Source organism: Mustela nivalis (assembly GCF_964662115.1).
Source record: "Mustela nivalis genome assembly, chromosome: 18".
Lineage (NCBI taxonomy): Eukaryota > Metazoa > Chordata > Mammalia > Carnivora > Mustelidae > Mustela > Mustela nivalis.
In genome coordinates, this window is record NC_139037.1 from 40,115,993 (window position 1) to 40,129,417 (window position 13,425).

The window sequence follows — 13,425 nt, forward strand, 5'->3', positions numbered from 1 at the left end:
AGGGCAGACGCATCCACAGAGGAGAGCCCAGGGTGGGGATGAAAGGGTACAATCGGCTGCTCAAAAAAGACATGCACTTAGCCACTCTGAGCAGCAGAATGGAGGTTCCTCAACAAGTTGAAAATAGAGCTACCCAGCAATTGCACTACTGGGCATTTACCCCAAAGATACAAATGTAGTGATCCGAAGGGGCACCTGTACCCCAATGTTTATAGCAGCAACGTCCACAATCGCCAAACTATGGAAAGACCCCAGATGTCTATCAACAGATGAATGGATAAAGAAGAGGAGGTATATAAAAAAAAAAAAAAGAGGAGGTATATATACATAATGGAATACTACTCAGCCATTAAAAAAATGAAATCTTGCCATTTACAACAACATAGATAGAACTAGAGTATTATGCTAAGTGAAATATGTCAATCAGAGAATTGTATGATCTCATTAGTGTGTGGAATTTAAGAAACAAAACAGGATCACAGAGGAAGAGGAAAAAAAAAATCAAATAGGGAGACAAACCATAACAGACTCTTAATCATAGGAAACAGGGTTGCTGGAGGAGAGGGGGTGGAGGGATGGGGTGATAGACCCCAAGGGCATGTGATGTAACGAGCACTGGGTATCCTAGAAGACTGAGGAATCCCTGACCTTTACCTCTGAAACTAATACATTACATGTTAATTAACTGAATTTAAATTAAAAACAAATGCACTTAAAGATGCCACATTTTCAAAGATACTAAGATAACTTAAAACTTCTATAAGTCCTGTTTTGTGAAATGTTAGTCATAAAAACCAAAGCATTAGAACATTTTGTGCATTAGGGTAGAAACAATTTGAAAGAGGAGTGAAATAAGTGCAAATAAGTAAAACAAAAACAAAAACAGAACATCAACACAGGCAAATGAATGTTTATTTAAATATTTATACAAAAATGTCCCTAAGAGCAGTGGATACACTTTCCCCAAATGTGGTTGCTTCCCTTTTGATATTGCACACTAGAAAATATTTATGTTCTTGTTAATTCTCAAAAATAGAGTACAATGCTTTTTTTTTTTTTTTTTTTTAAGCTATGTAACTTGTACTATGTCAACTGTGAATCTTACTAGAATCACAGCATCATCCAACTTATGGCAAGAGAAATTGACAGGTAAGAAAGTCAGTTTAAAAAGTCAAATAGAGCTTTAAACTAGAATCATTTATATCTTACCTTATAAAATGTTTCTAACTCATCTTAAAGACTCTTAAGATATATAATTACGTATTTTCTACTTGAAACAAAAACGTTTTGAGTATCAAACAGCATATCGTCTACCTTGTAGATAGTGTCCTCATCTAACACTGCCACTGTGTTAGCAACTTGTAAATGACATCAGACTAGAAGCAACACGGCTCCTAAATTGTGTGTGGTTTTTTTGTTTTGTTTTGTTTTCATCTGGTAAGTTCTGACAAATTTGGCACTAGACTTTATCTGGAAATAGTATTCATGTTATGTAGAAATAATCATAAAATCTTAACCTTTTAGGTTCATGAATTCCCCTTAGAAAGTAGCTCTTCGGAACATTTCTTAGTAATACTAACTTAATATAACTAAATCGTTACAGTCTCTTGAGCTGTCTTAATTGGGGGTCATGAATTCTGAATTAAGGAATGATCTATTACCCAAGGCTAGAAATGATTATAAGTAGGACCAACAGAGGTAACCCTATTTAATTCTGATAGTAACTACAAATTGTTACTGTAGCCGTTAAAAATAGCCCTATTTTAAACACCATCCTATTTACAATACTTTATATAATAAATAACTTGCAGCAACATGGTGACACTCCCCGGATTTCTCGAGGTTTCTTATTACTTTCGTTCACGAAGACCTACCAATCGTGAGTTTACCCAGTGAGAAAATGGGATTTGCGAATGTTGAGAAATTTCCCATCGTGGCACAAATATGAAGGCCTGGTCAGCACCGGAGACATCTGGGGCCTGGACGTTTTTTGTTTCCTCACATTAGTACAAAGAACTGTCGGAGTTGAGAAGGCTGAAGGGAGAGGGGAGCTTCTTCTTGACTTGAGGCCTCGCAACCCCAACTGACGGGAGGCACAAGGTGCTGGCCGACTTCTGTCTGTTCTTGTTGGTGCCCCAACTCAAAAAAGAAAGCTTCTTCGAGATTTTCTTGGTTTTATCAGTTTTATCATCATCATCTATGGCCAGGCAGATCATGGAGTAAGTTTTCTGCATTCCCACAGAGTATGTTGCACATTTACTATGCTGCACATGGGAAAGAAGAAAAATGGTGTTAGAAGTCCTCAGGATCATTGGTAAGTGATTGCAAGGTCTGAGGCTCGCATTCTCCACTTACGACATCCTTTTAAAAATAAAGTTGATAAAATTCTGGAACTCAGGTGATGTAATGCTTACATAGAATTAGGTTCTTGGGGCAGCTGTGTGGCTCAGTGGGTTAAAGCCTCTGCCTTCGGCTCAGATCATGATCCCAAGGTCCTGGGATCGAGCCCTATATCGGGCTCTCTGCTCAGCAGGGAGCCTGCTTTCCTCTCTCTCTCTGCCTGCCTCTCTGCCTACTTGTGATCTCTGTCAAATAAATAAATAAATAAATAAATAAAACTTTTAAAAAAGAATAATAATTAGGTTCTTAAAAACAAAGCTTTTAGGGAATAGGCTCATTTTAGGCTAGGGACCACTACTCACTTTTTAAGGTAATAATTCTATTTGTAAAAGTAACATTCATGCTCAAGAATATGAAAATACATATACTGAACAGTAGGTGTCCCTTGTACCTTGATTTTCAGACCTTTCCCCTGAAGTAACCATGATTTCTGTTCAGAACTTTCTCATCTTCCCCAGCTGAAACTCTGTGCCCAGTAAGCACTATTATTAACTTTTAAAAGATTGTGGGGGGTTCAAATAGGAAACCTGGAGATCCTTTTTTTCTGGAACCTTCCATGTGAGTTATCCCCAGCTTCCAATGTTTGCCTAACACTGGAATTGCTTTGTTCACCAAATGTTTACCGAACATCTATTATGTTCCAGGCACCAAAACCAGTCCTTTAAATATACGTACCACGTATCTAAAGTGGCAGGGGACGATATTCGTAATAGAAATCAAGGAATTCGAGAGGTGGGACAATAAAGAAGGTGTATTCACTCTAAATTGTCCCTTTGGAGGCTGGCTCCTTTGGATGAAGATGCCCCTTCCTTTTCTATAAAACCGCCATTTACTCCCACCATACTCTACAGGACAGGCATGTGCACTCCCATTAAAAACAATAATAAACGGTCCTGAGTGTAGATTTCACGCTTGCAAACATCTTTCAATCTTCACCTGCTCAAAGTCCATTATGCATCTTTATGAGCACTTCCTTACAAATACCCTCGATCCTCTCCCGTATTTCAACCAGCCCATGCCAAGTCTAATTAAAACTCCACCCTCTGCCTCCCACCAGGCCCGCACCCAAAGGGCTGCACGTTACTGGGGGATATTTGCCAAGCCGACTGGCCTCCCTCGGAACTCCAACCCCGACCCCAAATCTGTATCAGGCACCTCTCTACCTGGCACTCCTAATGTTATCCTAGTAAATCCATTCCTTCTCTCCTGGATGTCTCTCGAAGCCCCACACATGTCCTCCTGATAGCACTGTGCTCTACTTTCCCTATGTCCCCCTCCCAGCTCACACTCCCGTGTCTGTCCCCTTCCTGCCATTCCCTTTTTTTCTTGTCCTCAAGCACCATGCTCCCCACTACCCATTCTCCAAATATTCCTGAGGCACTCCTCCGACTCACTGCGATAGGGAGCCCGGCTCTCTTCCCATTTTGTACAAACGAGGAAACAATTCTACTAGGGAGGGTATTAACTTGCTGAAGAACACACAGCTTAGTTCCCAGAAGGCAGGGCCCAATTCTCAGCCTGGGGTCTCTCAGTTATATCAGCAGAATTCCAAATGTGCTCCATGGAGGAGTACCCACCGCAATCCAAAGTGTGGAGTAGCAGATAAGCCATTCAGCCAGGACCCTGGGCTTTATTCTCAGTTTCGTTTGCAGCAAAGGTCCAGCAGTTAAAATACTGCTCAGCTGCCACAGTCTAAGACCTCGCTGGATGAAAACAACCTTATCATGGTTATTGTTACACCTCTCCTGAAGGACACATCCCATGGTAGGCACCCCCTTCCCATCTTCCTGCGGCTCAGAGCCAGTCCCTGACACCCAAGGTCACCATGGATAGTAAAGCCAGGATTCCTTTCCAGGCAGTCTGAGTCTAGAAAGTCTTGCTTTCTACCCCTACCTCAGCTCCTTCACAGGCCTGGCTCACAGTTATTACAAGATAGAATAAGGTTTTCTCCTTGTAAAGCCACACCTTGTGTGCTGGGCAACACACACACACACACACACACACACACACACACACACAGCCCTCTAGTGCTGAGTCCAGCTCTTTTACTTATCCTGCCTTTGGACAAATTTCTTTTGTTTTTGGTTGGAACCCTGATCCCCTGCCCACCAATTCCATACATTCTGGCCCTAAGAATTCCATTTCTCAATGATCCCTTCCGCCTAGATGCTCCGGGAGTCCAACTTCATCTTCTTTAGCTTTTCAATGGAGCTAAAATTCACATACCTTAAAATTCACCACCTTAATACTACTCCGTGGTTTTGAGTCTATTCTGAGTTGTGCAAACACCACCACCACCTAATTTCAAAACAGTTCCTTCCCCTCCAAAAACAAACCCTGAACTCATCAGCAGTGACCCCCCCCCCCCAATTCCCTGACCCCCAGCCCCTGGCAACCACTACTCTACGTTGTGCTTCTGTGTATTAGCCTGTTCTGGACATTTCTTATCAAAGCACTCATACGATCCATTCCCTCTCTCATCAGAGTTCTGATTCCATCTCTCCATGAAAAGTGTCTTTTTGTCCTGCTGCCAAATACAACGAACTCAACTCCACCTCTTAACTGTACTCTACACAACCAACCATTTTCCCTCGGCAGGATTTTCTTCTCTCGATTCCAGAAGCTTCTTTCTATCCCCTCTCTCTGAATGCCACTCCGCAACTTCCTTTGTGCCTATTTCTCCTCCAACTTACCTCCAGATGCTTGTGGTGTCTCAAGGTTGAGTCCTTGACCTTCAGCCCCTTGTGGGTAACATCATTTACTCTCTTCACAGTTTTAAATAGCATCTCTGTGTTGGTGAGTCTCTGATATTTATTTCTAGCTCTGACTTCTCCCTTGAACTGAAGATGTGGACATCCAGCTGCCTACTGCACACCACATCTAGATGTCTCTAGCATCACTTAAGATACTCATGGTACAAGCGTTTCCTCTCTCCTCTCCCTCCCTCGCTCCTGGCCTCTTCCCCGTCATTACGAAAAATGGTGCCTTGGTTCAAGCCCAAGCTTGGGGAGTCATTTTTCTCTCCACTGTGTTTTTTACACAAATCATCTAGAAATCCCTGTAGACCCCTCTCTACCTTGGCCGTCACCCACCCTAATGGAAGCTGCTAAGCTCACTGGCCGGGACACCTGCTCTATCCAGCTCCCGCTGCCACCATCCAGCCAGCCTCACCAGGCAACACGTGAGACATCCTTCTGAACCAAGCATCCCCTTCTCCAGAGGCTCCACGGCTTCCGAGCTCCCAGAGCTCCCACGGCTGCCAGCGAGGCCCTGCCTCCCTCCCACTGCATTTCCTGCCGCTCCCTCCCTGTCGCCCTGTTCCAGCTCAAAGGACTCTTTCAGATCCTCCGGCAGAAGCTTCTTCCTGCTCCAGGGACTCTTTGCACCCGTTGGTCTCCACTCCCCCCCACCCCAGGATGCTCCCCAGAGTGCCTCCTTAGATGGCGGGATGGTCCCTATCACCTGTGTCTCGGCACAAGCCCTCTCTAGAGGAGCCTTTCCTACCTCTGGACATTCTGTCACATGGCATGCTGTATTTTCAGAATCACGACTGGCAGGGACAGCATCCAACCAGCTCGGCCATAGCGCTGACCCCAAGGGAGGGCCTGACACACATGGGATGCTCTGTCACTATCTGCTGAATGACTACTGTCATGAAGGGAAGTGTCTAAGGTCCATAAGGGACCGCGACCAAGTGTGGAAGGGGACATGCAAAATGATCATCCCGCCTGGGGAGAAAAAAGGGTCTAACTGTGCACATGAACTTGCACAGGCACCAGGCACTTCCCGAGATCTCCCAGGGAACAGCTAACGCTATCTCTGCTGTGTGGACAGGGGCTTCCGCATGTCATCTCAAGCCCATCTCTACCACTTCAGTATTTTTAATTTTTTTTTCTTTTTGGACTGTGAGTACGTATGACTTTTGCAATAAAAAAAAGAACTTAATCAGGCAGTGCCTGGGTGTGTCAGTTGGTTGAGTATCTGACTCTTGGTTTTCACTCAGGTCATGATCCCAGGGTCAGGAGATCAAGCCCCGCATCTGGCTCATGCTCAGTGGGGAGTCTGCTTGAGATTCTCTACCTCTCCCTCACACACGCTCTCCCTCTCTCAAATAAATCAATCTTTAGGGGTGCCTGAGTGGCTCAGTGGGTTAAGCGTCTGCCTTCAGTTCAGGTCATGATCCTGGGGTCCTGGGGTCCTGCATCGGGCTCCCTGTTCAGCAGGCAGTCTGCTTCTCCCTCTGCCCCTCCCCCATGCCCATGCTTGTGTGCGCGTTCTCTCTTTCACTTTCTCAAATCAAGTCTTTTTTAATAAATAAATAAAATATTTTAAAAAAAACAATCAGAAAAATAAATCAGCTGGTTCCTTCATCTACAGCATTTTTTACAAAGTTTTTCAATGATCTCTGGGCTAACATGAGCACGTTCCAACAAGGACACTGTCACCTTCCTCTTGGTCTAGACAAGTAGTATAGAAAATGGACTGCTGGTCAACCCCCTGGCCCAGTGTCAGGAGTCCAGTGGTCAGATCACCAACACAGGTAGGAGGCGCAGGGCCAAGCACACCCCTGGGGCTGGGCTCAGGCCAGCCTCGCCCTGCATGGCTGTTTTTCCCACCAGGATATCAGCACTCACCATAGAGGAGGTGAAGTCCAGCAGGCTCACGACCTTCATGTCCACGCCATCCTGGCCACAGGCCTTCAGCAGCCTCATGACCTCGCTCACTGTCAGCCACTTGCAATCCACGTCTTGAATGGAAACGATATAATCCCCTTCCTTGGCCCCTGCCAGCTACAAACGGAGGATTTACAGGAAGGTCAGTGTTCCGTTCATTCTCATCCCTGGATCAGTTCCCAAGTACACAAACAAAATCCACAGCGTGCATGAATCCTTTGCTCTCTAAACAGGTAGCACATGCGAGAGGCCTTTCACATAGTCAGACCTTTCACACAAAGAAACCCTAAATCCATTCACACACCCAGCTAGACTGGGTTGGCCAGCACTCTTGGCATGTGACTGGTCTGACCCGCGAGCTCTGCTCCCAGTCTAGAGAGGCGCACGCTTACCGCAGCTGAGCAGTGAGGATCCAGGAAGTGGACTTGAACGGGGGAGTTTCCTCTCAAGGTGAACCCCAAATCCCCTTCTTCTGCAGTGAAGTGAATGCTTCGAGGAGGTGTCCATCTCTTGTTAGCTGAAAACACTGACAGGGGGCCCTTTGGAAAAGAGCATCATTAGGTAAGTGAAGGCTGAATCGGGCACTAGAAAGCTATCGGAAATGTCACCCTGTCATCCTCCCAGATGTCACTCGGCCTTGTTCAGAGACCAGTGACATCATCAGGGATAATACGTGCTACAGCAGTCATCCAAGGATATTAACTGCCATTTTCTCTAAAATAGTCAATATATTTTCTAGAAAATGTTTGTTTTAAAAAACATATTTTTATTTATTTGACGAGAGAGAGAGCAAAAGCAGAAAGAGTGGGAGAGGGAGAAGCAGGCTCTCCATTGGGTGGAGAGCACAACTCTGGGCTCAATCCCAGGACCCTGGGATCATGACCTGAGCTGAAGGCAGACACTTAACCCACTGAGCCACCTGGGTGCCCCAAGAAAATGTTCTTTAAAAAAATCATCTTAGGGGCGTCTGGGTGGCTCAGTTGGTTGAGTGTTCAACTCTTGATTTCAGCTCAGGTCATGAGCTCACGGTCCTGGGATTGAGTCCCTTGTCAGGCTCTACACTCACCATGGGTCTGTTTATCCCTCTCCCTCTATTTCTCTCCCTGCTCCTATGCATACACTCTCTCTTCTCTCTCGAATGAATAAAACCTTGGGGCGCATGGGTGGCTCAGGTCATGATCTCAGCGTCTTGGGATTGAGCCCCACATCGAGCTCCCTGCTTGGCGGTGAGCCTGCTTCACCTTCTCCCTCTGTGGCTCCCCCTGTTTGTGCTCTCTTGCCCTCTCAAATAAATACATAAATAAATAAATAAATAAAATCTTTTGAAAAATCATCTCAATGAAAATTGTATAAAGTCTCTAATTTAAAAAGTCTAATGTTATCGGGGCACCAGAGTGACTCAGTCTGACTCTTCATCTCTTGGCTCAGGTCTTGATCTCAAAATCATGTGTTGGGCTCCACAATGGGCATGGAGCCTACTTTAAAAAAAATAAAAATCTAGAATGGCCTCTGCCTTTGGCTCAGGTCATGATCTCAGGGTCCTGGAATCAAGTCCCACATCGGGCTCTCGGCTCAGTGGGAAACCTGCTTCCTCCTCCTCTCTCTCTCTCCGTCTGCCTCTGTGCCTATTTGTGATCTCTCTCTGTCAAATAAATAAATAAAATCTTTTTTAAAAATCTAAAAATAGCCTTTTATATACTTGCAATTTATATGAGATATCCCCTTGGGTCACTAGGAAATAAGCACTCAACATACCAGCTTCTGGAAGAAGTCTGTCACTGTCACCTTGGAGAACTGCGGCAATATGATTTCAACCTCTTGCTCAGTTTTAGCTGGAAAAAAATATTAAAAGGGAGAGGGTAAATGTTTCTGTAACTGAAAGTGATCCTTGAAAACCCAGGTCTAGGGCTTCTTGCTGAAGGGAAGAGAAGACCTTTCTCCTGGTCTCTTGGCCTTCCTCTTGGTATAGACAAGTAGTATAGAAGATGGACTGCTGGTCAACCCCCTGGCCCAGGGTCACCTGTACGTTCCATCTGGGCACCTACCATGAGCCGTACCTTGCTCTGGGGCTGGGACAGAGTAGTGACAATCAGACACAGCCCCCGCCTTCAAGGAGAGTATGTATATTCTAGCGGACTTTCTTTGGCACTCATGAAACCCAACTGAAAAGTCATCTACATTTCAAGTGTGGCTATCACAGGAGGAAGTATCGTGTCTCTCACTCAGCACACCGTCCTGGGTAAGATGAGCTTCCCATCTTATCATTCATGTGTGACATGAGGATTTTAGCAGGATGTCAGTTTGCCAAGTTGTGTCCACTGAGAGCTTTAATCTCCACGATCCTATTCACGGGAGGCTCAAGCCCACCCTTACCACGAGGCTAGTCAGCTCCTAACATAGGATCCCCAAGCAAGCTAAGTATACAAGAAGAGCAGTATAAAAAGAAAATCTGAGGAAGAAGCCTGGTTCTGACAAGGTAGAACACAGCTCTCTACTTACAGGAGCCCTGTGGCTTCTTACAAGCTGCCTGACAGTGTTAGGCGCAAACCAGGTGCCCATCCATTACCAGAGTGGTCTGGACAGCCTCATCAGGAGCCACATTCCCCTCCTCTATGGAGGTCGTGTCTCACCTCGTGGCCACAGAGCACACTGTATGGGCAAAGGGGCCAAGGAGAGGGCCAGTATCCATGAAAGGGGATCACGGAGTGCCATTTCTGCCTTCACTTACCAGCTTGGTCACCCGGTGCAAAGAATATGGATTCCCTAAACCTTTACTGTGTCATCTTTAAGATGAGGGCAATCCTAGTCCCCTATAGAACTGGAGTGAGAGTTGAATGAGATTCTGTATACATAGGTTGCTTACTATTGTGCCTGGCAGACCTCAAATGCTCAGTAGGTATCAGCCAGCATTACCACAGATAAGCCCAGGGCGCCATCTGGAGCAGGGCTGTCTCTAGTCCCTGGAAACTGAGGTGGAACTTCAGAGACAGAGGTGTAGGAAGTGGGGTGGAAGGAGCTATGGACAAAGGGGGTTACCTTGATTGGGCCACCCCCCCTTCCCTAGTCATTCCTTAACTGTGAAGTCGCCTCTCAGAGAGGCCCCTCAACTCCTGCCTCCTGGGACAGAACCCGCAGTCCCCTCCCCAATCCTGTTCACCTCCATCTTCCCAAAGCCAGGACATAATTAACGTCTTGGAAATGCCTAGAAAGAGCTGGTGGTGCATGATGTCACTTACATGTGAAATGTGAGACAGTCAAGCTCATAGAAGCAGACAGCAGAATGGTGTAGTGACAATGGGGGTAGGAAATGAGGCAATGTTGGTCAAAGGTACAAAGGTTCAGTTGTGCAAGATGAAGGAGTTCTAGAGATCCAACACACAGCACAGTGACTACAGTTAACAATACTATATTGTCTATTTGAAATTGCCAAGAGGACAGATCTCAAGTGTTCTCGCCACACACACGCACACATGATAAACACGGGTTTGAAGGATTCTCACTGCCAAGTTCCCCCAGTTCCACTCTCTCCGTGGAAAATTGACTTTTCATTTCATATTAAAAGTAAGGTTTGTCCTAAAAAAAGAAAGAAGGGAAATGTTGGTGCTGAAGGAAGGAGAGAATGGGAAAGGGCAGACATAGGGGAAGGGATAAGGAAGTGTTTGGCTCTAAAACCACGGGGGGGGGGTGTTGGTGGGAGGGTGTGGGGGGGAGTGGGGGCGGGAATGGAGAGGGGGAAGGCTGACACAGCAGAACACATTCCCAGAGGCAGACACAATCCGTGGGGGGGGGGGGGGGGGGCATAGCAAAAGCATCAAGGCCAAGGTAGCTTCTGAGGTCTCCTGACTAGAGGTGACGGCCAGAGCCCCAGGGAGGTTATGAGACTTTAAGGAAGGGCATCTAGGAGGAGGCAAACCAGCAAAAGTAGACCTCCGACAACGCCAGGAGCAACAACAGTCAGCAAAGAGGGTGCTGAGGGAGGCGGGGACAGAAACAAGGCAGCAGAGCACCCTGACACAGGGGGTCGGTCACAGGCTACCAGGAGGTCACCAAGAACAAAGACCATAAAGAAATCCCTGCACCGAGTGAGCAGAGAGGTAACTCAGGGTCTGGCCAAGCCTTCCCAGAGGAGCGGACCAAGGCTGCGCCCCCAGAGTAACGGGGACGTCCTCTGCACCCGCCACAGGCTCCCAGGTCACTCACAGACGATGTCAGGAGCTTCGATCAAGTCCAGCAGGTCATCGTCCTCCCGGAGCTGCACATCCTTAAGCTGGGAGCGCCGGTGCGCGGCGGACAGCACCTCCTGCAGCACCTCGATGTTACGAAGCTTCTTACACAGGCTGGCCTCCCTCACGGACTCCTCGTGAAGTGCCACAGCTCGGCGCACGTGCGACTTGCCTGCCCCCAGAAAACGAACCCTACGTGACACGGTGCCCCCATCTCGGGCAGCGCGAGTCCCTCGGGGTGAGCCCAGGTGCCCAAGGACCAGCCCAGAGGGGTGGACCCTCTCCTTCCCAAAGGATCTGCCTGAACAGTCTAAGTCCCTCTTAAATCCATGTGAGACAGGCTCACTCAGGTCTATAAAGCGTTCATTCGGCAAATAGTTACCCAGTGTTCTGGGCACTAGAGGTGAAGCAATGAACAAAAACTAGCCTCTGTCGCCAGGGAGTTTATGTGCTGGTGTTGAAGACAGATCATTAACAAGCTAAGAAATCGGTCATGGATCAGGGTGTAAGATTGGGAGAGAAATAAAGCAGGGCAGGTAGCAGATCTAGCAAAAGAAGACTAGGAACAGAAAGTTGCTCTTTTAATGATGGGCGATCCAGGAAGGACTTCTTGAAGTTAACTTTTGAGCAGAGCCCTGAAGGAGGTAAGGGAGCAGTCACAAGGATATCTGACAGAAGGGCACTCCTGAAAGATGGAACAGCAAGTGCAAAGGCCCCGGGGCAGGAGTATGCTTGTACATTCCAGGGTTACAAGGAGCTTGGGGCTGGAGCCAGAGGGAGTGAGGCCTGGAATGAGGCCAGAGAAGAGCAGGAGCCAGACATGTCATCCACCTTACAAATGTAGGGTGACAGCTTCTGTCCCTACTTTGGGTGAGATGGGAGCCCATTAAGATGTGAGCAGAAGACTGATGTGACATGACCCATGGGAACTGAGTAGGAAGGAATAAAGAGGAAAGCAGGGGACCAGTTACGAGCCGTGTGACCACTCTGGGCCTGTTTCCTTAACTGCAAAATGGGGATCATATTATGTGTATCTCATAGGGTTGTGTGAGACTGAGGCAGTCAACATGTGTTAGGTAAGCACTGCGTGCATGTGGCTTAGTCCAGGAGGTAGGTAAGTAGTAGTTGGATATGGGACGTGTTGTCTAGGTAGAGTCAACAGGATTTGCCCATCACGTGTGGGGTGAGAAAGAAGGCTGAAGGCTGGAGACTCCTGGGCTCCTGGCCTATACACCCCTAGGCTGGAGTTGCCATCAGTGAGAAGGGGAAGTGCATGGGGGTTAGGGAGCAGGTCTGGTTAGTAGAGGAATTTAGACTCATACATGGGAAGAGATACTCTCTCTGACCCTGGCAGAAACCAAACTACCCATCACCAGTTCTTAGGTGTGACAGAAGAAAATTAACGAACGTGCCCTTCCACGTTTGGATGACCAAGGGCCATTCCCTGAACCATGAGGGCATGGGAAGGCTGCCATAGCTCTGGCTCCACTCTGGGAGGCCCAGGCCCTCAGAGAACCTGCGAGAACACAGACCCAGGGGCCTGCCGAGGCTGCAGACCATGCCCCACGGTTTCTGATCCAGAATGGTTGGATGACCCAGGATGCCCTGCTCTCCGGGCCCTGCCCTGGGGACCTGTCTGGGGCGGTCTGTGAGCAGGACCAGCTGGGCATGGAATGGGGCCCACAGAGGGAAGGAGCAGAACAGCCCAGGCGTACCCAGCTGTCGGCGCTGGTGGATGTTCTTCAACGTAGCCAAGGGTGTCAGTCCTTCCGGCATGTGGTCATAGAGCTGGGACAGGCACTTCTCCTGATGGTCCTCATCAGCTCCCGGCTTCACTGCAGTGAGAGCCACATGGTAAATCCCTTCTTGTGGATATGACCACAGACTCGAGATGGTGCTGCGGACCCTCAGAGAAGTCTCTTTCAACCTCCTCTAGTTACCTTCCTTCTCCACTTTTATAAGGCACTTGGGATACTAGGTCTCCTTTTAGCCCCTGGACACACCCCTGGCCATCTAGCTCATAAGTCTTGGCACTCAGGGACAGGCGCACCCTAGAGGCTCCTGCTTTGGCTCTAAGCCCCCATTCTACCTCTTCCAACTTACCCACCTCACGGAACCTCCTAGCACAG

General features: G+C 47.5%; 1 protein-coding gene across 1 annotated transcript in view; it reads right to left on the reverse strand.

Annotated features, from left to right (window-relative positions):
- Window positions 1–890: 890 nt before the first annotated feature.
- The window catches only part of RHPN2 (rhophilin Rho GTPase binding protein 2), a 55,954-nt gene continuing 43,419 nt past the window's right edge, over window positions 891–13,425 (reverse strand). The window contains exons 10-15 of the mRNA XM_082708604.1: window positions 13,012–13,131; window positions 11,274–11,468; window positions 8,829–8,905; window positions 7,466–7,612; window positions 7,035–7,190; window positions 891–2,264 (exon numbers count right to left, since the gene is read on the reverse strand). Of these exons, the coding sequence (XP_082564730.1) occupies window positions 2,004–2,264; window positions 7,035–7,190; window positions 7,466–7,612; window positions 8,829–8,905; window positions 11,274–11,468; window positions 13,012–13,131 (956 nt within the window). The 3' untranslated portion in view covers window positions 891–2,003. The remainder of the gene's footprint in view (window positions 2,265–7,034; window positions 7,191–7,465; window positions 7,613–8,828; window positions 8,906–11,273; window positions 11,469–13,011; window positions 13,132–13,425) is intronic.